The 26848-nt window shown below is 45.6% G+C and overlaps 1 protein-coding gene across 1 annotated transcript; it reads right to left on the bottom strand.

The window, feature by feature from the left end:
• Nucleotides 1-354: 354 nt before the first annotated feature.
• Nucleotides 355-26055, bottom strand: LOC311123839 (calcium-regulated heat stable protein 1-like). Its single transcript, XM_084198064.1, has 4 exons — nucleotides 25807-26055; nucleotides 8726-8979; nucleotides 6777-6899; nucleotides 355-713 (listed from the first exon to the last, which is right to left on the bottom strand). The coding sequence occupies exons 2-4, from the start codon at nucleotides 8947-8949 to the stop codon at nucleotides 548-550; spliced, it is 513 nt and encodes a 170-aa protein (XP_084054190.1). The 5' UTR covers nucleotides 8950-8979; nucleotides 25807-26055; the 3' UTR covers nucleotides 355-547.
• Nucleotides 26056-26848: the final 793 nt, after the last annotated feature.

Genomic DNA, 26848 nt, shown 5'->3' with positions numbered 1-26848 from the left:
CAGGCGTTGTTTTACTCAACAGTCACACTGACAAGTAGGCCGAGATTCAATCTGATCAGGCGTTGTTTTACTCAACAGTCACACTGACAAGTAGGCCGATATTCAATCTGATCAGGCGATGTTTTACTCAACAGTCACACTGACAAGTAGGCCGAGATTCAATCTGATCAGGCGTTGTCGACGATGCAGCTTTTAAAGGCAATGTTACCATGTTCGCAGAGATTGCATTAACTCTACAACGCTGCAGATGCTTGAAATGTCACATTGTCGACAGGCGCTATGGAATTTAATCCAATTGAACACCAGATCTCAGTGATATTAGTTCAAACCATGAATAAAAACTAGAGAACCATATATTGTTGCAGTAATACAGATTTATTTGATAAACCTTCCTGTCTAATGATACATGTCTTCCCATTCAAATACCAACCTTTCCATTTCCTCCCACAACAAGCATGAACCCATATGTCCCTTAAAAAAAAAAAAGGGACAAAAACCACAACTTTTCTCCCTGTTGACATTTCTCCCCTCTAGGAACCTCCAGGATTCAGGAGGAGCTGAGCAGCGCCCCACCCCAGGTCTCGTGCTTCGATCCTGGGTTGAGGTGGGTGATGGTGACATCCACCGCCTGGATCTTCTGGTACTTGGGAGGGATGGAGCACACCTTATAGCTCACCTCATCTCCTTCCATTGGCACGTATTCCCCCTCGATACTGTAGAGGGAGGAGGGGAGAGTGAGAGCGAGATACTGTAGAGTGAGGAGGAGTGAGAGAGATATACTATAGAGGGAGGAGGGGAGAGAGAGAGATACTGTAGAGGAGAGGAGGGGAGAGAGAGATACTGTAGAGGATAGGAGGGGAGAGTGAACGCGTAAATAACCATCTCCCACCCTCACTTCGTCCAATCAGATCACGTCTCTCTGTTCCTACTCCCCGCCTACAAGCAGCAACTCAAGAGGGAGCCTCCAACACAGAGAATAGTGAGGCGCTGGACAGAGGAGGCAGACTCAATGCTGCAGGATTGTTTTGAGAATACTGATTGGAATATGTTTAAAGACTCATCCACCCAGGACTCATCCATCAACATTGAGCAATATACATCAACAGTCACAGGCTTCATTAGGAAATGTGTTAATGTTGTACCCACAATAACAATCTGGACAAACCCCAACCAAAAACCCTGGATGAACGGAGAAATTCGTAACATGCTGAGAGCCCGTACCGCAGCATTCAATGTCTGCAGAACGAGCCCTGATGACCTACCCAAGGTACAAGGCCAGCAGGTACGAGCTGTACAAGGCCAGCAGGTACGAGCTCCGCAAATCCATTAGGAAAAAAATAAAATACAGACTCAAACTTGAATCAATCACTGGTGACCCATGTAGCTAGGACTACAGGCCATCACGGACCTCAGGCCATCACGGACCACAGGCCATCACGGACCACAGGCCATCACGGACCACAGGCCATCCCGGACCACAGGCCATCCCGGACTACAGGCCATCACGGATTACAGGCCATCACGGACCACAGGCCATCCCGGACCACAGGCCATCCCGGACTACAGGCCATCACGGATTACAGGCCATCACATACTACAAAGGCAAATCCAGCTGTGTGGTGCCCACTGAAGCCTTCCTCCCAGACGAGCTTAACATATTCGATGCTCGCTTCGAGGCAAACAACACTGAGCCATCCAGGAGAGCTCTCGCTGATCAGGACGACCAGGTGTTTTCGCTCTCAGAGGCTGACGTGAGAAAAACTCACAAAGCCGCCGACCCAGATGTCATCCCTGGCAGCGTCCTCAAAGTGTGCGCTGACCAGCTGGCGGGCGTCTTCTCTGACATCTTCAACCTGTCCCAGGCTGTAGTCCCCACTTGTTTCAAGGAGACCACCATCGTCCCAGTACCCAGGAAAACCAAGGTGACATACCCAAATGACTATCGCCCCGTTGCACTCACCCCTGTCATCATGAAGTACTTAGAGAGGCTGGTCATGGCCCACATCAAGGCTAGCATTCCAGGGACACTGGACCCACTCCCATCTGCCTTCCGGTCCAACAGATCCATTGAAGATGACATTTCCATCTCTATTCACAGAGCCTTAACACATCTGGACAAGAGGAACACCTATGTGAGAATGCTGTTCATTGACTACAGTTCAGCATTCAACACTATTGTTCCCTCCAAGCTCGACACCCTCAGAGCCCTGGGTCTGGACACCAGCCTCTGCAACTGGATCCTGGACTTCCTGACAGGCAGACCACAGGCTGTGAGGATTGGTAACAACACCTCCTCCACACTGACTCTTAACAGAGGGGGCCCCCCCAGGGGTGTGTCCTCAGTCCTCTGCTGTACTCCCTGTTCACCCACGACTGCATGGCTAAGTATGACTCCAACTCTATCATCAAGTTTGCTGATGACACCACGTCGTATGCCTGATCACTAACAACGATGAGTCAGTCTACAGGGAGGAGGTAAGTGAACTGGCAGTGTGGTGCCAGGACAACAACCTCTACCTTAATGCCAGCAAAACAAAGGAGTTGATTGTTGACTTCAGGAATCAGAGGAGAGGACACGCCGATCCACATTGACAGGGAGAGTGTCAGCAGTTTTAAGTTCCTCCGCATCACCAAGAACCTGAGATGGCCCAACAACACCACCACCACTCTTGTCAAGAGAGCGCAACAGCGCTTCTACTTCCTAAAGAGACTGAAGAAATTCAACATGCCGCTCCAACAGCGCTTCTACTTCCTAAAGAGACTGAAGAAATTCAACATGCCGCTCCAACAGCGCTTCTACTTCCTAAAGAGACTGAAGAAATTCAACATGCCGCTCCAACAGCGCTTCTACTTCCTAAAGAGACTAAAGAAATTCAACATGCCGCTCCAACAGCGCTTCTACTTCCTAAAGAGACTGAAGGAATTCAACATGCCGCTCCAACAGCACCTCTACTTCCTAAAGAGACTGAAGGAATTCAACATGCCGCTCCAACATCGCTTCTACTTCCTAAAGAGACTGAAGGAATTCAACATGCCGCTCCAACAGCGCTTCTACTTCCTAAAGAGGCTGAAGAAATTCAACATGCCGCTCCAACAGCGCTTCTACTTCCTAAAGAGGCTGAAGAAATTCAACATGCCACTCCAGGTCCTCTCCAAATGCTAAAGCTGCACCATCGAGAGCGTCCTGATCAGCTGCATCACAGCCTGGTAAGGGAATTGCTCCGCCCACGACCGCAAGGCCCTCCAGTGGGTGGTGAAGACTGCTTCCACCCTTTCAGGACATCGAAACGAAACGGTGGCTGATGAAGTACCACAGCATCATCAAGGACCCCACACACACGGACTGTTCACTCCCTTACCGTCGGGCAGACGGTATCGGTGCATCGGGTCTCGGACCAACATTCTCAGAGACAGTTTCTATCCATCAAACTGCTGAACACTTCAACTGGAATAACCACCACCTGCATTGACTCTCCACACCTTATGCACTCACTCACACACACACCCATATACGTTCATGCTGCTACACACCTACACTATGACTGCTGCTACTAGACCTTTATCTATATTTGCTAAACACTAGGGCTAGGAATTGCCAGGGACCTCACAATACGATATTATCACGATACCTAGGTGCCGATTCTTTATGTATTGTGATTTTCATGATTTTATATTTATTGCGATTCAATTTATTGTGATTTTTTTTCATGGGCATAAACGCTGAAAACATGTTGGCTCACTATTTAAAAAGAAATGGAAAAACAAGCTATAGGATAAAAAATACTGGCGTTTTGGCGCAGGTAAAGCCGATTAGCGCTAATGAACGCTACCTAGCGATTACATTTTACAAAAAAAATTAAAATAAATATCGCTACTTGGAGTGAAAGTATCAATATAATATAATCCAAAATAATATTGCGATATGTAACTGTATTGATTTTTTGCCGTCATCACTACTAAATACTACACAATTTAAACACTTGCTCTCGTGTTCCGCCCGACACGTGTAAATATTGTAATATAAATTGTTGTGCCTCCTGTATTTATACTGATGCTAACAGTTTTATTCTATTATACTGAGCCATTTAATGTTTCATTCTAATGTTGTGTTATTTCTTATTGTTGTTGCATTATCAAGAGGGAACCTGCAAGTAAGAATTTTGTTGGACGGTGTATACCATGTGTATCCTGTACATACGACTACTACAACTTGAAACATGAGTGTTCTCTATCTACAGTACCTTGACCTGAACATCCATCCCACCTTTTACCCGTCTTCTGACCTCAACATCCATCCCACCTTTTACCAGTCTTCTGACCTCAACATCCATCCCACATTTTACCAGTCTACTGACCTCAACATCCAGGCTTCCCTTTATTTTCTTATAGAACCCAGCAGACAGAGAAATAGGGTTGTCCTCAGCTTAATCTAAACCCACCGCTTGGCTACCCTTGTCCTCTGCTGTCATACGCCAATGGGAAAGACTCTGCTTAGAAACCCCGAGCTGGATTAGCGAAAACAGACAAAAGACCGGTCACAACGTGGACATCCTTGTTCCTGTCCATATACATGCATAACACAGGCCATTCAACCTCTGTGTTCACTGGAAGCAAACGGAGGAGGTGAGAAAGGGAAAGCTTGAAAGCCAGAGACCTGTAAGACAGACATAACCTAACCCTAACCCTGTAAGACAGACATAACCTAACCCTAACCCTGTAAGACAGACATAACCTAACCCTAACCCTGACCTGTAAGACAGACATAACCTAACCCTAACCCTGTAAGACAGACATAACTTAACCCTAACCCTGTAAAACAGACATAACCTAACCCTAACCCTGACCTGTAAGACAGACATAACCTAACCCTAACCCTGTAAGACAGACATAACCTAACCCTAACCCTAGACCTGTAAGACAGACATAACCTAACCCTAACCCTGTAAGACAGGCATAACCTAACCCTAACCCTGTAAAACAGACATAACCTAACCCTAACCCTGTAAGACAGACATAACCTAACTCTAACCCTGACCTGTAAGACAGACATAACCTTACCCTAACCCTGTAAGACAGACATAACCTAACACTAACCCTAACCCTAGACCTGTAAGACAGACATAACCTAACCCTAAAAGACAGACATAACCTAACCCTAAACCTGTAAGACAGACATAACCTAACCCTAACCCTGTAAGACAGACATAACCTAACCCTAACCCTAGACCTGTAAGACAGACATAACCGAACCCTAACCCTGTAAGACAGACATAACCTTGGGAGCAACTGCATTAGGATGTAACCTCCTGACGGACCCTCTCCATGGTGGCCTAAATCATGTCCACCGGAGGAAATGCATAAAGCAGGGTCCGAGGCCACTGATATGCCAAAGCATCCATTCCCAACGGAGCGCCCAGATCCCTCATTGAGAAGAATTGATGACAATGCGCGTTTTCTTGCGATGCGTAAGATCTACGTTTGCCCTGCTGAACTGATCCCATATCTGGGCCACCACCGAGGCGTGCAGTCTGCACTCCGTAGAGATAGAACCCCACCTGGAAAGTAGATCAGCACCCACTTTGAGACATCTGTCTGCACTCCGTAGAGATACGTCGCCCTGAGCGACAAGAAATGTGCACTGCTCCATACGAGCATATACCGGAACAGGTTTAGGAGAGAGAGAGACTGAGTACCTCCTTGCCTGTTGAAGTAGCCAACACCGTCCTGTTGTCGGACCTTACCAACACATGCTGGCCCTACAGCATCGGAAGGAAACGCCTCAGCAAAACAGTCTGTAGCTCTAGGTAATTGACATGCAGCACCCGTTGCGCTGTTGACCAAATCCCTCTTTCTGAGTAGCCCACACACAGCACTCTCATCCCAGTAAGGATGAGTCTGTCGTGACCACCCTGCAGGACACTACCCGGCCTATGGGAACACCCTGCAACAGCAGTCTCTTCAAGGAGTCAACGCCCTCAGGCACAACGGGGATACCGTTAGCAACCGATGGCAGTTGCGAGATGCGTCCAGACGCGTAGCAATCACCCAGAGCTGAAACAGATGCATTAACAGAAGTCCCAGAGGCACCACAGCTATCATAGAGACCGTCATACACAAACACAGGCTGAAACAGATGCATTAACAGAAGTCCCAGAGGCACCACAGCTATCATAGAGACCGTCAGACACAATAACAGCAAGCACAAGTGAAAAAAGTGTGTCCCTGCTGAACCCATGCCATAGAGAGATGCAATGCTCTGTTGGGACAAAATCGCATGATTCAGAACCGAGTCCAAAACGAGACCCAGAAACTGAACGCACTGAGCCGGAGTCAAACAACTTTTTTTGTGATTCACTATGAACCCCAGAGATTCACTATGAACCCAGAGACTGAATATGGGAAACCAGCGTGGAGCTCCACCTGTTCCCTCGACTCTGCTAACAACCTGCCAATCATCCCGATAGGACAATACTCTCTGTACTTCTGATACGGGGACCACTTGAATAGCCTGCTTTTGAAGGAGAGAGGAAATCCCCTCTCTAAAGACAGGCACTAGGACCTCAGGGACTAATGACGCCACGAAAAGGAGGAGGACGCACAGTGAACTGCAGACCGTACCCCCTCGTCACCGCCCTCATCACACATAGTGAAACTTGGGTGCTTGCTTGTGTGACTGGGTGAGTGGGAGCTGGCATTATTTTAATGTGTGTTGAGGCTGTGACACACACACACACACACACACACACACACACACACACACACACACACACACTTACTCTGAGATGTGGACAAAGATGTCGCTGCCTCCGTCGGCTGGTGTGATGAAGCCGTGTCCTTTAGTGCGAGAGAAACACTTACATACGCCGCTGAACGACGGACCCTCCGCTGCACGCTCCGCCCTAAACACACACACACAAAACAGGCACACACACACACACGCACGCACACACACACACACATACATACATAAAACAGGCACACACACACACGCACGCACACACACACATACATACATAAAACAGGCACACACACACACACAATAAAGGCAGGCAACATGTTAAAAAGGAAAGATGACTGCAACACACATAAGATTATTAATTATGAACAGGATGTATTTGATTTATTTCGTTTTTTCATTCTCCATTGTAACCACGTCACAAATAATTGAACACACACAACATGAGCAGAATAACTTGGTCAAAACATTTATTTATTAAAGACGATCAGAAAGAATGTTGGTACTTATTTATTTTGATCCAAAGCCAGGAATGAGTGAGTCACTCAGCTTTATGCTGACAAATAGCCTATTAAATAGGCCAAGCCTAAACAAATATATTAAAATGCCTAAATAAACTAGTACATTTCATAAATAAATGAAGTAGCTCAGGTCTTGAAAATATGGGCAACCTTTCACCCTTCCCTCTCCTCGCTGGACTCTTTCATTACGTTTCTTCTTCACATCAGCAAAGAAGGACTCCGTGTTTCACAAACTCACTTTATATAGAGGGGCTTATCACTCTTTCACACTGTGGTAAATAAAGCCAGTTTGTTATTTAGAATTATTTATTTCTGTTTTTAGAGGGAGAGAAACCAAAAGCCCACTGTGCTTATTTTTCCAAATTCGTCAGTCCACATGTCAAGTGTAATTGCGCCATTGTATTTACCAAAGTTCTCTCTCAACTCCAGGACCACCCGCCAGCTATTTTTGTTGTTGTTGCCTGATGCAGGACTCTAGTGCCATTGAAGAGAGACTCAGACTAAAACATTCACACCTCCATTAACTTACACAAGGATAGTCTAATACAAGGATCATCAACTAGATTCAGCCGCGGGCCGATTAATTCTTCAGCGGATGCTCAGGGGGGCCGGAACATAATTACATATAATTTGTAGATTGCAAATTGACCGCAAGAAGCCGAAATATGGTATATAGTGTTATGATACCCACTTGAATAATGTTTGACCAAAACAAAATCATTTCAAACCTTGCTTCCATTTGTATACGATCACGTCGTGACTCTATTATGCGTGGGAATAGATTTCTTAAATTAAAATCACTTGGAGCTGATTTCCTGGTGTTTTTTTTATAGTCTTTTATGTCCAACAATGAAAATTCAACACTTTTTTTTTTTTGCTCAGTACTTGCAGGGGGTGGGGCAAATAAAACCACCCGCGGGCCGCCAGTTGGGGAACCCTGGTCTAATAGCTCGGCTAGGTGTAAAAAATCCCCCAATTTGTGCAACAGTTTACACTCCCGGTAGATCAGCGTTCTATCTCCCCCTTGTGATAGTGTGGTGCAATGACAGAATGACGCAATTTACCACAATCTGCCACCATCTACCACAAATGGTCACGGCATAGCTAGGCCTAAGACCCCTAGACATAATGAGTCAGGTTACAGACCATGTAACCAGGACTAAGACCCCTAGAGATAATGAGTCAGGTTAAAGACCATGTAACCAGGACTAAGACCCCTAGACATAATGAGTCAGGTTACAGACCATGTAACTAGGACTAAGACCCCTAGACATAACACGTGCAACAATATCAGCAGGCTAGTTAAGCAGTTTCATAACTGTTGCATTATAACAAGTTTAACTAGGTGTGTGTGTGTGTACAGGCTATGCGTGTGTGTATAAGTCTGTATGTGTGTCTGAACATCTGTGTGTACAGGCTGAATGTATTTACGTGTGTGTGTGTGTGTATGTGTGTGCGCAGTACTCACGCTGAGCAGGTCCTAGTACGTCTGGTGGGCAGGGGGCTGGGTATGAGGTAACCTCTCATGGGGGAGGGGGAGCGGTCTCGGTGCTGGGAGCCTGGCGGGCGCAGGGACCCAGGGGACACCGGAGAGACCGGGGAGACCGGGAAGCCAGGCGACCTAGAGGTCAGGGGAGGGGTCATAGAGCATGGGGATACTGACCCCTGGATGGGCGTGGCTTCGGAAGACATTGGGGGAGGAAGGGTAGTCGTGACAAACACCTAGAGTAGACAGACGGACGGATAGAAAGAGAGACAGACAGACAGACAGGAGAGAAGAGGAGAAACCCAGTTTAGTCGTTATACTAATACACCTGATAATGGCATCAGCATCACAGTTCCAAATGACCCTCTAAACCGTTTACAATAGACAGGAGAGAGGAGGGGACCCTCTAAACAGTTTACAATAGACAGGAGAGAGGAGAGGACCCTCTAAACAGTTTACAATAGACAGGAGAGAGGAGAGGACCCTCTAAACCGTTTACAATAGACAGGAGAGAGGAGGGGACCCTCTAAACAGTTTACAATAGACAGGAGAGAGAGGAGAGGAGGGGACCCTCTAAACAGTTTACAATAGACAGGAGAGAGGAGAGGACCCTCTAAACAGTTTACAATAGACAGGAGAGAGGAGAGGAGGGGACCCTCTAAACAGTTTACAATAGACAGGAGAGAGAGGAGAGGCGGTGACCCTCTAAACAGTTTACAATAGACAGGAGAGAGGAGACCCTCTAAACAGTTTACAATAGACAGGAGAGAGGAGGGGACCCTCTAAACAGTTTACAATAGACAGGAGAGAGAGGAGAGGAGGGGACCCTCTAAGCAGTTTACAATAGACAGGAGAGAGGAGAGGACCCTCTAAACAGTTTACAATAGACAGGAGAGAGGAGAGGAGGGGACCCTCTAAACAGTTTACAATAGACAGGAGAGAGAGGAGAGGAGGGGACCCTCTAAACAGTTTACAATAGACAGGAGAGAGGAGAGGAGGGGACCCTCTAAACAGTTTACAATAGACATGAGAGAGAGGAGAGTAGGGGACCCTCTAAACAGTTTACAATAGACAGGAGAGAGGAGAGGAGGGGACCCTCTAAACAGTTTACAATAGACATGAGAGAGAGGAGAGTAGGGGACCCTCTAAACAGTTTACAATAGACAGGAGAGGGGAGAGGACCCTCTAAACAGTTTACAATAGACAGAAGAGAGAGGAGAGGAGGGGACCCTCTAAACAGTTTACAATAGACAGGAGAGAGGAGGGGACCCTCTAAACAGTTTACAATAGACAGGAGAGAGGAGGGGACCCTCTAAACAGTTTACAATAGACAGGAGAGAGGGGACCCTCTAAACAGTTTACAATAGACAGGAGAGAGGAGGGGACCTCTAAACAGTTTACAATAGACATGAGAGAGAGGAGAGGAGGGGACCCTCTAAACAGTTTACAATAGACAGGAGAGAGGAGAGGAGGGGACCCTCTAAACAGTTTACAATAGACAGGAGAGAGAGGAGAGGAGGGGACCCTCTAAACAGTTTACAATAGACAGGAGAGAGGAGAGGAGGGGACCCTCTAAACAGTTTACAATAGACATGAGAGAGAGGAGAGTAGGGGACCCTCTAAACAGTTTACAATAGACAGGAGAGAGGAGAGGACCCTCTAAACAGTTTACAATAGACAGAAGAGAGAGGAGAGGAGGGGACCCTCTAAACAGTTTACAATAGACAGGAGAGAGGAGGGGACCCTCTAAACAGTTTACAATAGACAGGAGAGAGGGGACCCTCTAAACAGTTTACAATAGACAGGAGAGAGGAGGGGACCTCTAAACAGTTTACAATAGACATGAGAGAGAGGAGAGGAGGGGACCCTCTAAACAGTTTACAATAGACAGGAGAGAGGGGACCCTCTAAACAGTTTACAATAGACAGGAGAGAGGAGGGGACCCTCTAAACAGTTTACAATAGACAGGAGAGAGAGGAGAGGCGGTGACCCTCTAAACAGTTTACAATAGACAGGAGAGAGGAGACCCTCTAAACAGTTTACAATAGACAGGAGAGAGGAGGGGACCCTCTAAACAGTTTACAATAGACAGGAGAGAGAGGAGAGGAGGGGACCCTCTAAGCAGTTTACAATAGACAGGAGAGAGGAGAGGACCCTCTAAACAGTTTACAATAGACAGGAGAGAGGAGAGGAGGGGACCCTCTAAACAGTTTACAATAGACAGGAGAGAGAGGAGAGGAGGGGACCCTCTAAACAGTTTACAATAGACAGGAGAGAGGAGAGGAGGGGACCCTCTAAACAGTTTACAATAGACATGAGAGAGAGGAGAGTAGGGGACCCTCTAAACAGTTTACAATAGACAGGAGAGAGGAGAGGAGGGGACCCTCTAAACAGTTTACAATAGACAGGAGAGGGGAGAGGACCCTCTAAACAGTTTACAATAGACAGAAGAGAGAGGAGAGGAGGGGACCCTCTAAACAGTTTACAATAGACAGGAGAGAGGAGGGGACCCTCTAAACAGTTTACAATAGACAGGAGAGAGGGGACCCTCTAAACAGTTTACAATAGACAGAAGAGAGGAGGGGACCCTCTAAACAGTTTACAATAGACAGGAGAGAGAGGAGAGGCGGTGACCCTCTAAACAGTTTACAATAGACAGGAGAGAGGAGAGGAGGGGACCCTCTAAACAGTTTACAATAGACAGGAGAGAGGAGGGGACCCTCTAAACAGTTTACAATAGACAGGAGAGAGGAGAGGAGGGGACCCTCTAAACAGTTTACAATAGACAGGAGAGAGAGGAGAGGAGGGGACCCTCTAAACAGTTTACAATAGACAGGAGAGAGGAGAGGAGGGGACCCTCTAAACAGTTTACAATAGACATGAGAGAGAGGAGAGTAGGGGACCCTCTAAACAGTTTACAATAGACAGGAGAGAGGAGAGGAGGGGACCCTCTAAACAGTTTACAATAGACAGGAGAGGGGAGAGGACCCTCTAAACAGTTTACAATAGACAGAAGAGAGAGGAGAGGAGGGGACCCTCTAAACAGTTTACAATAGACAGGAGAGAGGAGGGGACCCTCTAAACAGTTTACAATAGACAGGAGAGAGGAGGGGACCCTCTAAACAGTTTACAATAGACAGGAGAGAGGGGACCCTCTAAACAGTTTACAATAGACAGGAGAGAGGAGGGGACCTCTAAACAGTTTACAATAGACATGAGAGAGAGGAGAGGAGGGGACCCTCTAAACAGTTTACAATAGACAGGAGAGAGGAGAGGAGGGGACCCTCTAAACAGTTTACAATAGACAGGAGAGAGAGGAGAGGAGGGGACCCTCTAAACAGTTTACAATAGACAGGAGAGAGGAGAGGAGGGGACCCTCTAAACAGTTTACAATAGACATGAGAGAGAGGAGAGTAGGGGACCCTCTAAACAGTTTACAATAGACAGGAGAGAGGAGAGGACCCTCTAAACAGTTTACAATAGACAGAAGAGAGAGGAGAGGAGGGGACCCTCTAAACAGTTTACAATAGACAGGAGAGAGGAGGGGACCCTCTAAACAGTTTACAATAGACAGGAGAGAGGGGACCCTCTAAACAGTTTACAATAGACAGGAGAGAGGAGGGGACCTCTAAACAGTTTACAATAGACATGAGAGAGAGGAGAGGAGGGGACCCTCTAAACAGTTTACAATAGACAGGAGAGAGGGGACCCTCTAAACAGTTTACAATAGACAGGAGAGAGGAGGGGACCCTCTAAACAGTTTACAATAGACAGGAGAGAGGGGACCCTCTAAACAGTTTACAATAGACAGGAGAGAGGAGGGGACCCTCTAAACAGTTTACAATAGACAGGAGAGAGGAGGGGACCCTCTAAACAGTTTACAATAGACAGGAGAGAGAGGACCCTCTAAACAGTTTACAATAGACAGGAGAGAGGAGAGGACCCTCTAAACAGTTTACAATAGACAGGAGAGAGGAGGGGACCCTCTAAACAGTTTACAATAGACAGAAGAGAGAGGAGAGGAGGGGACCCTCTAAACAGTTTACAATAGACAGGAGAGAGGAGGGGACCCTCTAAACAGTTTACAATAGACAGGAGAGAGGGGACCCTCTAAACAGTTTACAATAGACAGGAGAGAGGAGGGGACCTCTAAACAGTTTACAATAGACATGAGAGAGAGGAGAGGAGGGGACCCTCTAAACAGTTTACAATAGACAGGAGAGAGGGGACCCTCTAAACAGTTTACAATAGACAGGAGAGAGGAGGGGACCCTCTAAACAGTTTACAATAGACAGGAGAGAGGGGACCCTCTAAACAGTTTACAATAGACAGGAGAGAGGAGGGGACCTCTAAACAGTTTACAATAGACATGAGAGAGAGGAGAGGAGGGGACCCTCTAAACAGTTTACAATAGACAGGAGAGAGGAGGGGACCCTCTAAACAGTTTACAATAGACAGGAGAGAGGAGGGGACCCTCTAAACAGTTTACAATAGACAGGAGAGAGAGGACCCTCTAAACAGTTTACAATAGACAGGAGAGAGGAGAGGACCCTCTAAACAGTTTACAATAGACAGGAGAGAGGAGGGGACCCTCTAAACAGTTTACAATAGACAGGAGAGAGGAGAGGACCCTCTAAACAGTTTACAATAGACATGAGAGAGAGGAGAGGAGGGGACCCTCTAAACAGTTTACAATAGACAGGAGAGAGGAGAGGACCCTCTAAACAGTTTACAATAGACAGGAGAGAGGAGAGGACCCTCTAAACAGTTTACAATAGACAGAAGAGAGAGGAGAGGAGGGGACCCTCTAAACAGTTTACAATAGACAGGAGAGAGGAGGGGACCCTCTAAACAGTTTACAATAGACAGGAGAGAGGAGGGGACCCTCTAAACAGTTTACAATAGACAGGAGAGAGGAGGGGACCTCTAAACAGTTTACAATAGACAGGAGAGAGGATAGGACCCTCTAAACAGTTTACAATAGACAGGAGAGAGGAGAGGACCCTCTAAACAGTTTACAATAGACATGAGAGAGAGGAGAGGAGGGGACCCTCTAAACAGTTTACAATAGACAGGAGAGAGGAGAGGACCCTCTAAACAGTTTACAATAGACAGGAGAGAGGAGAGGACCCTCTAAACAGTTTACAATAGACAGGAGAGAGGAGGGGACCCTCTAAACAGTTTACAATAGACAGGAGAGAGAGGAGAGGTGGTTGTCGTGACTACAGAGAATAATAAGAGATAGGGATCATTTTTGTCCTTCCCTCCTATCTCTCCCTCTCTTAGCCCGTCCATCTCTTTCATTTCCTTTCCACTGTCTAGGAGATTTATTTTGTTTCTTCTCTACCCTGGGTACCAGTCTGTTTCTTCTCTAGCCTGGGTACCAGTCTGTTTCTTCTCTAGCCTGGGTACCAGTCTGTTTCTTCTCTAGCCTGGGTACCAGCCTGTTTCTTCTCTAGCCTGGGTACCAGCCTGTTTCTTCTCTAGCCTGGGTACCAGTCTGTTTCTTCTCTAGCCTGGGTACCAGTATGTTTCTTCTCTAGCCTGAGTACCAGTCTGTTTGTGCCATCATGCCACTGTTTGACATGACAAAAAGTATTAGCATGATACACAAACAGATCTGGGACGTGACCAGGCTATTTCCACTCTCCTGTGATAGATCAGTAGATCTGGGACCAGGCTATTTCTTCCCTAGACTCAAACTGAAAACTGTCACTCAGCTACATAGGCACTAGCCTGACTGCATACACACCCACACCCACTCCAAACCCTGGCTGTCCAATCAGTGCCCTCCCTAGGACATTCTAAGAACCCTCTTCACCATGGCAACACCAATCAGAGAGCTGCCAGGTTCTAGCCCATGGGGCCTGTTCAGGAGGGTTTAACGTTACAGAACGTTCAGATATAAATGCAACGTGTAGAACACATTTTATATCTGCCATTCAGCAGACGCTTTTATCCAAAGCAACTTAGCCATGCGTGCCTACATTTCACGTATGGGTGGTCCCGGGAATCGAACCCAATATCCTGGCGTTGCTAGCGCCATGCTCTACCAACCGAGCTCCAGAGAATCACATTTAGTATTTATTTTGTTGTTGTATTACATTTAGTATTATTGTATATTTTAATGTATTGATGTACACCCCTTTCAAATGAGTGGATTCGGCTATTTCAGCCACACCGTTGCTGACAGGTGTATAAAATCGAGCACACCACCATGCAATCTCCATAGGAAACATTGGCAATAGAATGGCCTTACTGAAGAGCTCAGTGACTTTCAACGTGGCACCGTCATAGGATGCCACCTTTCCAATAAATCAGTTAGTCAAATTTCTGCCCAGCTAGAGCTGCCCCGGTCAACTGTAAGTGCTGTTATTGTGAAGTGGAAATGTTTAGGAGCAACAACGGCTCAGCTGCGAAGTGGTAGGCCACACAAGCTCACCGAACGGGACCGCCGAGTGCTGAAGTGCGTAAAAATCATCTGTCCTCGGTTGCAACACTGACTACCGAGTTCCAAACTGGCCTCTGGAAGCAACGTCAGCACAAGAACTGTTCGTCGGGAGCTTCATGAAATGGGTTTCCATGGCCGAGCAGCCGCACACAAGCCTAAGATCACCATGCTTAATGTCAAGTGTCGGCTGCAGTGGTGTAACGCTCGCTGCCATTGGACTCTGGAGTAGTGGAAACGCATTCTCTGGAGTGATGAATCACGCTTCACCATCTGGGTTTGGCAGATACCAGGAGAACGCTACCTGCCCCAATGCATAGTGCCAACTGTAAAGTTTGGTGGAGGAGGAATAATGGTCTGGGGCTGTTTTTCATGGTTCAGGCTCCTTAGTTCCAGTGAAGGGAGATCTTAACGCTACAGCATACAATTACATTCTAGACGATTCCGTGCTTCCAAATTTATGGCAACAGTTTGGGGAAGGCTCTTTCCTCTTTCAGCATGACAATGCCCCCGTGCACAAAGCGAGGTCCATACAGAAATGGTTTGTCGAGATCGGTGTGGAAGAACTTGACTGGCCTGCACAGAGCCCTGACCTCAACCCCATCGAACACCTTTTGGATGAACTGGAATGCCAACAGCGAGCCAGGCCTAATCCCCCAGATGTTGGAACATTGCTGCAGGGACTTGCTTTGATCAGTAACTGTAATGTTATTACTCAAATTGTAACAGTACTCTGATATATTACTCATTAAAATACGCGTTACCCCCCAATACTGCTCCTGATGACCTGGATGGAATTATGTGATCCTTTCCCCCTGATGCAGAGTCCCTGACCATCTTCCGAAAACATGTTGAACTTCAACCACTTCAAAGAGTATCTTAAATAAGACATCTCAGTCAGTCTTATTTCTCAAAACAAACGTGCACTTGTCTTTTCCTACCAGCACTAACTTTGTTGATTCACTCACACACACACACACACACACACACACACACCACACACACACACACACACACACACACACACACACACAACAGTGAGGGTACTTCCTCTATACACCAGACGGTCTGTATTTGACTGCTATCAATAACAAAACCCTGCCCTATTTTTGGGGTCTGGGTTTCCTGAAAATCCCCAAACTATTTTTGCCTTTCGTGAGGAATCACTCATATAGTGCACTACTTTTGACCAGGCTCAATAGGGAATAGGATACTATATGGTTCCCTACATAGGGAATAGGGTACTATATGGTTCCCTACATAGTGAATATGGTACTATATGGTTCCCTACATAGTGAATATGGTACTATATGGTTCCCTACATAGTGAATAGGGTACTATATGGTTCCCTACATAGGGAATAGAGGTACTATATGGTTCCCTACATAGTGAATAGGGTACTATATGGTTCCCTACATAGTGAATAGGGTACTATATGGTTCCCTACATAGTGAATAGGGTGCCACAGGGCTCTCTATATAGGGAATAGGGTGCCACAGGGCTCTCTATATAGGGAATAGGCTACTATATGGTTCCCTACATAGTGAATAGGGTACTATATGGTTCCCTACATAGTGAATAGGGTACTATATGGTTCCCTACATAGTGAATAGGGTGCCACAGGGCTCTCTATATAGGGAATAGGGTGCCACAGGGCTCTCTATATAGGGAATAGGCTACTATATGGTTCCCTACATAGTGAATAGGGTACTATATGGTTCCCTACATAGTGAATAGGGTACTATATGGTTCCCTACATAGTGAATAGGGTACTATATGGTTCCCTACATAGTGAATAGGGTACTATATGGTTCCCTACATAGGGAATAGGGTACTATATGGTTCTCTACATAGGGAATATGGTACTATATGGTTCCCTACATAGTGAATAGGGTACTAAATGGTTCCCTACATAGGGAATAGAGGTACTATATGGTTCCCTACATAGGGAATAGAGGTACTATATGGTTTCCTACATAGGGAATAGGGTACTATATGGTTCCCTACATAGGGAATAGGGTACTATATGGTTCTCTACATAGGGAATAGGGTACTATATGGTTCCCTACATAGGGAATAGGGTGCCACAGGGATCTCTATATAGGGAATAGGGTACCATTTGGGATACATTCCCTGTATAAACTGACACTCTTCCTCTGGCTGCAATGGAGATGGTTCCATTGAGTTCATCTGGTTGTCGTGTGTGGATATTACACAACACACACACACACACCTGCTGACACTGGCTGGTTTCAGTAGTGATCAGACCCATGGAATATTCCACCAGAGACCAACGCTGATCTCTATACAAAGGTCTCTAACCACCCCAAACACTACCCAGCCTCATTGACTTCATTGTGTGTGTGTGTCCCCTAATAAAATAAATAAAAATATTTATATTTTTTATACACTACAATGGAAATACGTTGAAACACTTTTTGTTGTTGTTGTTATCCTCCATGATTCTAAATGCAGTGTATCCACTTGAGAGGCTGAATTACGGTCCAGTACCAGTGAATCACTGTTTAATAGTATGTAGCCACTAGTGATGCGCGGGTTGACTCCTAACCCGCAGTCGCCGCGGTTATATCCACGGGGCGGGTGGGTTTAGGGGCCATTAAATATTGTAAGGACGAAGGGCAGGTGGGAGGCGGGCGGTTTGAATAAAGAGAAAACAATACCTTAGAAAATCCATAAATGTATAATTATTGTGCAATTTCTATCTATAGGCTGCATGGAGGTTTTTCTCTCATTATTTGAGGCTATCTGGTATTACTACATAAGCCTAAACTTTGGGACTTAACTAGAAACGCGCCAAATAGCCTACACAGCCAATCACCAAATAATGCTTTTGGGAACGGGCAGAAAAAGTTAACGTCAATCCAGAAAAAAGTTCATGTCACTCCACGGAGGCAAAAAGGACAATGTCGATGTTTAATTCAATAAGAGAAAAACTGTGAAAGGAGAGTTGAAGATAAAAGAGAAGGGAGGACCAGAAAAGTCATGTTTGGGAAAGATTTGGTGAAGTGGTAGAGGATGATAGCCGGCTATGTTATGTGTGATGATTGAGAGGCTCTATACAAAATTCCACAGTCATAAGACGGGACTTCAAATAGGTCTATGGCACGTCAAGGGAACTGTAGCCTACTGTTGAGATTGGTGCTGGTGTTGAAATCTGGACACTGACTACGCCTCGATCACACCGACAGCATCATTGCGTTTTGGTACACCAGAAGTACATTCATTTCCAATGGAACGCTGTGTTTGCCCTGCAGCATCGTGTTGAAGAGGCAGTTGCAGTGTGTTCTGTGTGGTGCATACGTTGGATTTATCGAACGTATGCGTCAAACTGTATGTGTAGACGGCTTGACAGAAACGGTAGCAGAAGGTGAATGTTGAACTTTTGTTGCACACCTATCTAGATGATGCTGGGTACCATTTTGCGCAATAAAGCTGTCGGTGTGATCGAGTCATAGGTCTATAACCTCTCACATAGCCTTAATAATAAACTCCTGCAGAATAAAGCATTTCTTGCAGTAAAATTATATACCAAATGCAGGCTAAATGTATACTCGGGAACAGAAGTGGAGAAATATGATTTCTTTCTTTCTGCATTCTTTCTGAGAGAATGCAATGCTCAGTTAGATACCATCTGTAGAGGTGCTGTCTTCATCATAAAAGCTGATAGTATTTCAAACACATAAAATATGCATCGAAGCAGAACTAAAATCTTATCAGAAACACGTTGGGTCGTTTTCGAAGCTTTCTTTTTCCTTACAACCGGTCAAACTGATGCCATTTGGACATTTTAGTTATTTTTTTTGCTTTATTGTATTTTCTCCCCAGTCCCTCAACGTCTTCGCTCTGTGAAAGATGACAGAGAAAACTTTACTGATGTCAACTAGATTGAAGCATTCATTCTATCAATCTTTTACATTATTCTGGTGAGTAAGGGTTTATTTAGTCTTCAAGGGCAACATATAATGACAGAAGAGAAGCTGCATGTATCTAAATTATAGACAAGTTGACTAACAAATAGCCTACCAAAATGTCGGAAATTATAAGCAGAAACATATCTAAAATCAGGCCCCAAAAAAATCATGCACCCCCTGTAAAAAAATCATTCTGCCATCTTTGACTGTAGCCTGCAGCGCATTTTCTATATTTGCGGGTTAGGGTCGGGTACAGGCCTCAGGTCTTCACTTTATCACATATACAGTAGTCGGGAGGGTGCGGGTGAACAAACAGCTGACCCGCGCACCACTGGTAGCCGCTAACCTGCAGCAAACACTACAGCTCAGTTTTTTAAAAGCCTGATGAAGCTTGCAGCCGAAACGTTGGTGAACTTCAAAGCGAGAGAATGTTCCTCTCTTCTTCACAATAACTGGCTCTGGCAACACACAACAACAACAGGTTGACATAATGGAGAAGATCCAGTTGGTTCTAGTAGTGGACACTGAAGCCTTCCCTTTCTTTCTGGTCTGTGTTTGTCCTACCAGCTCTCTCAGTCTCACGTCAGAATTACACATCCATCCATGTTTCTCAAACGTAACATTTAGAAGTTGTTCCAAATGTCACATTTTGTGTTTAAGGTTAAGTTTAGGCATTAACTCTGAAATGGTTAAGGTTTGGGATAGGCTTAAAACAAAAATATCAAAAACATCTTTCTATCGCTGGATTCAAACATGTTTTTTAGGGTATATAAAACACTTTTATTTGAATATATATATATATATGACTGAGAGTAGTCCTCCCCTCTTCGATAGCCTCCTTTTGGCGAGGAAGCACAAGCGTATCCTACCAGGAAGAGTTTTGATATCTGCCACACCCCCTTTGAATCAGATGTTGTATTTTCATATACTCTCTCCACCCCTCCTCCCCTCCTCAAGCCCCTCCCCTCCTCTTCCACCCCTCCCATTCCCCCCTTCTCTTCCACCCCTCCCCCCACTTCAGCCCCTCCCCTCGTGTATATAGCCAAGTTATCGTTACTCATTGTGTATTTATGATTACGTGTTTTACTTATCTATTATTTCTCAATTTTCTTTATCTCTGCATTGTTGGGAAGGGGCTTTAAGCATTACACTGTTAGTCTACATCCGTTGTTTACGAAGCATGTGAAAAATTACATTTGATTTAAAAGCATGGGGCACAGACTCAGAAATATTGTGGGTTACAATGCTGTGGGTCAGACTGATCTGAGCTAGCGGCTAACAGCTAACAACGCTAATGCTAACAGTTTCATAACACCACTGTCAGGCTAACAGGAGCGAGAGGCTAACAGCTAATGGCTAGCGGCTAATAGCTAGGAGCAGGTGTGTGTCCATGTCTTTGTGCCTGTTCAACAACAGAGGGGGCAGCAGGTGTGTCCATGTCTTTGTGCCTGTTCAACAACACACAGAGGGGAGTCTGGAAGGAAGTAGCCAACTCACAGTGCTCTCTAAGAAAACACAGAAAGACATGCAGACACACTAACACTCAGACCGCCTGTCTCTCTGTCTGACTGCCTGCCCTCCCATCCATCCACATTGTAACACAAAACTTCTACTCTGTCTGTCAAGATCATTCTAAACATTATGGGTCCTGAATATGATATTCAAACAGCTCTGTCTGTCAAGATCATTCTAAACATTATGGGTCCTGACATCATATTCAAACAGCTCTGTCTGTCAAGATCCTTCTAAACATTATGGGTCCTGACAACATATTCACCAACAGCTCTGTCTGTCAAGATCATTCTAAACATTATGGCTCCTGACATCATATTCACCAACAGCTCTGTCTGTCAAGAACATTCTAAACATTATGGATCCTGACATCATATTCAAACAGCTCTGTCTGTCAAGATCATTCTAAACATTATGGGTCCTGACATCATATTCACCAACAGCAGAAATGACATGATAATACAGCAAGTGTGTTTTATATACACACACGCTTAGTGTGAGTGAGCGGTCATAATAATTACAGGACAAAGGCAAGGGTCCCAGGATTGCGTCCCAAATGGCACCCTATGTTTTGCACTACTTTGACCAAGGCCTATAAGGCTCCAGTCACTATGGAGGGATTAGGGTGCCATTTGGGACACAGTCCAAAACAACAGGACTGTACACGTTTACCCGGACACTGAGAAACACACAGGATCTACTGTACGGATCTAGTTAAGCAATTTCTATGATGACACAGCTACTTCCCCATTCCCCAGACCTTGGAGTGGTAGAGACACACAGCTACTTCCCCATTCCCAGCTACTTCCCCATTCCCAGACCTTGGAGTGGTAGAGACACACAGCTACTTCCCCATTCCCAGCTACTTCCCCATTCAAATCAAATCAAATTTTATTGGTCACATGCGCCGAATACAACAGGTGCAGACATTACAGTGAAATGCTTACTTACAGCCCTTAACCAACAGTGCATTTATTAAATAAAACAACAACAAAAAAAGTGTTGAGAAAAAAAGAGCAGAAGTAAAATAAAATAACAGTAGGGAGGCAATATATACAGGGGGGTACCGGTGCAGAGTCAATGTGCGGGGGCACCGGCTAGTTGAGATAGTTGAAGTAATATGTACATGTGGGTAGAGTTAAAGTGACTATGCATAAATAATTAACAGAGTAGCAGCAGCGTAAAAAGGATGGGGTGGGGGGGCAGTGCAAATAGTCCGGGTAGCCATGATTAGCTGTTCAGGAGTCTTATGGCTTGGGGGTAGAAGCTGTTGAGAAGTCTTTTGGACCTAGACTTGGCACTCCGGTACTGCTTGCCGTGCGGTAGCAGGGAGAACAGTCTATGACTAGGGTGGCTGGAGTCTTTGACAATTTTGAGGGCCTTCCTCTGACACCGCCTGGTATAGAGGTCCTGGATGGCAGGAAGCTTGGAGTGGTAGAGACACACAGATACTTCCCCATTCCCAGACCTTGGAGTGGTAGAGACACACAGATACTTCCCCATTCCCAGACCTTGGAGTGGTAGAGACACACAGCTACTTCCCCATTCCCAGACCTTGGAGTGGTAGAGACACACAGCTACTTCCCCATTCCCAGACCTTGGAGTGGTAGAGACACACAGATACTTCCCCATTCCCAGACCTTGGAGTGGTAGAGACACACAGCTACTTCCCCATTCCCAGACCTTGGAGTGGTAGAGACACACAGCTACTTCCCCATTCCCAGACCTTGGAGTGGTAGAGACACACAGCTACTTCCCCATTCCCAGACCTTGGAGTGGTAGAGACACACAGATACTTCCCCATTCCCAGACCTTGGAGTGGTAGAGACACACAGATACTTCCCCATTCCCAGACCTTGGAGTGGTAGAGACACACAGCTACTTCCCCATTCCCAGACCTTGGAGTGGTAGAGACACACAGCTACTTCCCCATTCCCAGACCTTGGAGTGGTAGAGACACACAGCTACTTCCCCATTCCCATACCTTGGAGTGGTAGAGACACACAGCTACTTCCCCATTCCCATACCTTGGAGTGGTAGAGACACACAGCTACTTCCCCATTCCCAGACCTTGGAGTGGTAGAGACACACAGCTACTTCCCCATTCCCAGACCTTGGAGTGGTAGAGACACACAGCTACTTCCCCATTCCCAGACCTTGGAGTGGTAGAGACACACAGCTACTTCCCCATTCCCAGACCTTGGAGTGGTAGAGACACACAGCTACTTCCCCATTCCCATACCTTGGAGTGGTAGAGACACACAGCTACTTCCCCATTCCCAGACCTTGGAGTGGTAGAGACACACAGCTACTTCCCCATTCCCAGACCTTGGAGTGGTAGAGACACACAGATACTTCCCCATTCCCAGACCTTGGAGTGGTAGAGACACACAGATACTTCCCCATTCCCAGACCTTGGAGTGGTAGAGACACACAGCTACTTCCCCATTCCCAGACCTTGGAGTGGTAGAGACACACAGCTACTTCCCCATTCCCAGATCTTGGAGTGGTAGAGACACACAGCTACTTCCCCATTCCCAGACCTTTACATTTAACATTTTACATTTGAGTCATTTAGCAGGCGCCCTTATCCAGAGCGACTTACAGTTAGTGAGTGCATACAATGGGGGAAAAAAGTATTTAGTCAGCCACCAATTGTGCAAGTTCTCCCACTTAAAAAGATGAGAGAGGCCTGTAATTTTCATCATAGGTACACGTCAACTATGACAGACAAATTGAGGAAAAAAAATCCAGAAAATCACATTGTAGGATTTTTAATGAATTTATTTGCAAATTATAGTGGAAAATAAGTATTTGGTCAATAACAAAAGTTTCTCAATACTTTGTTATATACCCTTTGTTGGCAATGACACAGGTCAAACGTTTTCTGTATGTCTTCACAAGGTTTTCACACACTGTTGCTGGTATTTTGGCCCATTCCTCCATGCAGATCTCCTCTAGAGCAGTGATGTTTTGGGGCTGTCGCTGGGCAACACAGACTTTCAACTCCCTCCAAAGATTTTCTATGGGGTTGAGATCTGGAGACTGGCTAGGCCACTCCAGGACCTTGAAATGCTTCTTACGAAGCCACTCCTTCGTTGCCCGGGCGGTGTGTTTGGGATCATTGTCAAGCTGAAAGACCCAGCCACGTTTCATCTTCAATGCCCTTGCTGATGGAAGGAGGTTTTCACTCAAAATCTCACGATACATGGCCCCATTCATTCTTTCCTTTACACGGATCAGTCGTCCTGGTCCCTTTGCAGAAAATCAGCCCCAAAGCATGATGTTTCCACCCCCATGCTTCACAGTAGGTATGGTGTTCTTTGGATGCAACTCAGCATTCTTTGTCCTCCAAACACGACAAGTTGAGTTTTTACTATTTTGGTTTCATCTGACCATATGACATTCTCCCAATCCTCTTCTGGATCATCCAAATGCACTCTAGCAAACTTCAGACGGGCCTGGACATGTACTGGCTTAAGCAGGGGGACACGTCTGGCACTGCAGGATTTGAGTCCCTGGCGGCGTAGTGTGTTACTGATGGTAGGCTTTGTTACTTTGGTCCCAGCTCTCTGCAGGTCATTCACTAGGTCCCCCTGTGTGGTTCTGGGATTTTTGCTCACCGTTCTTGTGATCATTTTGACCCCACGGGGTGAGATCTTGCGTGGAGCCCCAGATCGAGGGAGATTATCAGTGGTCTTGTATGTCTTCCATTTCCTAATAATTGCTCCCACAGTTGATTTCTTCAAACCAAGCTGCTTACCTATTGCAGATTCAGTCTTCCCAGCCTGGTGCAGGTCTACAATTTTGTTTCTGGTGTCCTTTGACAGCTCTTTGGTCTTGGCCATAGTGGAGTTTGGAGTGTGACTGTTTGAGGTTGTGGACAGGTGTCTTTTATACTGATAACAAGTTCAAACAGGTGCCATTAATACAGGTAACGAGTGGAGGACAGAGGAGGCTCTTAAAGAAGAAGTTACAGGTCTGTGAGAGCCAGAAATCTTGCTTGTTTGTAGGTGACCAAATACTTATTTTCCACCATAATTTGCAAATAAATTCATAAAAAATCCTACAATGTGATTTTCTGGATTTTTTTTTCTCAATTTGTCTGTCATAGTTGACGTGTACCTATGATGAAAATTACAGGCCTCTCTCATCTTTTTAAGTGGGAGAACTTGCACAATTGGTGGCTGACTAAATACTTTTTTTCCCCACTGTACATTATTTTATTTTTTTAAATACTGGCCCCCCGTGGGAATCGAACCAACTGAGCTACATCCCTGCCGGCCATTCCCTCCCCTACCCTGGACAACGCTGGGCCAATTGTGCACCGCCCCATGGGTCTCCCAGTCGCGGCCGGCTACGACAGAGCCTGGAGTGGTAGAGACACACAGCTACTTCCCCATTCCCAGACCTTGGAGTGGTAGAGACACACAGCTACTTCCCCATTCAACCTTACTCTCTTCACCTCTTCTCTGTCTCCCTCCCACCCCTCTCCATCTTTTCTCTCTCCCTCCCTCATTCTCCCTTTTCTATCCGTCCTCTCTCTCCACTTCTATTATCATGTTATTTTCTCCCATACCTCCCTCCCCCATCTCTCTCCCCTCCTATTATCGTATTATTGCCCACTAGGGACCATTAGCACAGATCATGTTGTACAACAACAGAACACTAGCCTTCTACAACCATTCATATTGACAACACCACTAGCCTTCTACAACCATTCATATTGACAACACCACTAGCCGCCTACAACCATTCATATTGACAACACTCAACAGAATAAAACGTGGATTTACAACAGTCTTTGACTCTTAACAAACCCACCCATTCGCCCCCCTAAACTACCCCGCCCCCACGCAACCCACTCCCGCCCCAACGTCAAAAACTACAAATATTGAAATTAAAAATATGCTTCACTTCGTTTTGAATCCCCATCAGTTAATCAATCATGAATGGGTATGATTTAGTCTTAATTATGAAAAATCTATAGTAAAATAGCCAACTACACAGTTATTTTGATTGTATGGAGCGACTGCACTGATTTTCATTCAACTGTGTCAATAATGTTTATAACTGGTGTATGATATGAATGGTGTAAGCATTATATGAATCGTGTTTATGAATCAATCATGTTTGCGCAAAGCATTGAAGTGAATTGCGTCACCACTCACCTTTTCCGAACTTTTCTGGGGAGAAAAAAAACACTTTCCTTTTGAGGTCGAGCAGCAGGCAATGGATGAAACTAACTCCCTACAGTTTGAGATAGGAATCAATCAATTCGTAACCTTTTCTCACAACTAAATACTTTTTTTGGAATAGATAGGAAATGTAAAGTACACGACAGCAGTGAAGGTGGGTTCGTTTCTCGGTTCGTTTCAGTGCGAGTCTCGATGGGCGTGACCAACTGGCTTTCATCTAATGATGACATCATCACGGAGTTGTCATTACCGTAACACCCCTAAGAGATCTGATTCTAAACTCCCACCACGGAGCTCCATGTTTTCAGTGGCACTCGATATTGATCGTCCAGCTCTCTCCATGCGGGCGGGTTAGAACGCCAAAAAATAGTCCCCAAGTTCAAATGTCAACATGAGCCTACAGTAAAGGGTTGACCTTAACCACAGATCTAGGCTCAGACTACCAGGCCATTGGTCGAGTTCCTGCCTCACTACATTGCAGACGCATGCCAGATCTTACAATGTCTGGTTAGGTATTTATATCAGCAAATCACATCATATGATATAGCAATCTGACTTTGGGAAACCCTGATTTAACCTACCATCAGGGGAATGGACAAACTGTGACAGGGCTACAACCATAGAAATACCATTAGGGGAATGGACAAACTGTTATCCTGTGGTCTACAAGTGGGTGGTATTCACTAGGAACCAAACGGGGAGGGACTAACCTGGGGTGTATCCATTAGTGCATGTCTTGCAACGACAATGAGTTTCTATTGGGGAAATTCACAGAGGTCACTCCCCGTTCCCTCCTGTTTGCTTCCGTTTGGGAAGTGGGAATTTACCACATAGGACTGGAGGGACATCCTGGTAATTACTAGTGGGAAACTAGTCTATCATCCTGAGCCCCCACATGCTGACCTCTGATATCACCTACTAAGGAAATAACCTTGATAACAGCATTTTCGGCAGTTAAATATAACAAAACAATATTCATGAAAAGCAATCTAGTATTAATATGGTTTTTGAACTC

This window comes from Coregonus lavaretus (assembly GCF_964263955.1).
Source record: "Coregonus lavaretus genome assembly, contig: HAP1_SCAFFOLD_134, whole genome shotgun sequence".
NCBI classification, from domain to species: Eukaryota; Metazoa; Chordata; class Actinopteri; order Salmoniformes; family Salmonidae; genus Coregonus; species Coregonus lavaretus.
This window is presented reverse-complemented; position numbering and strand designations above follow the sequence as displayed.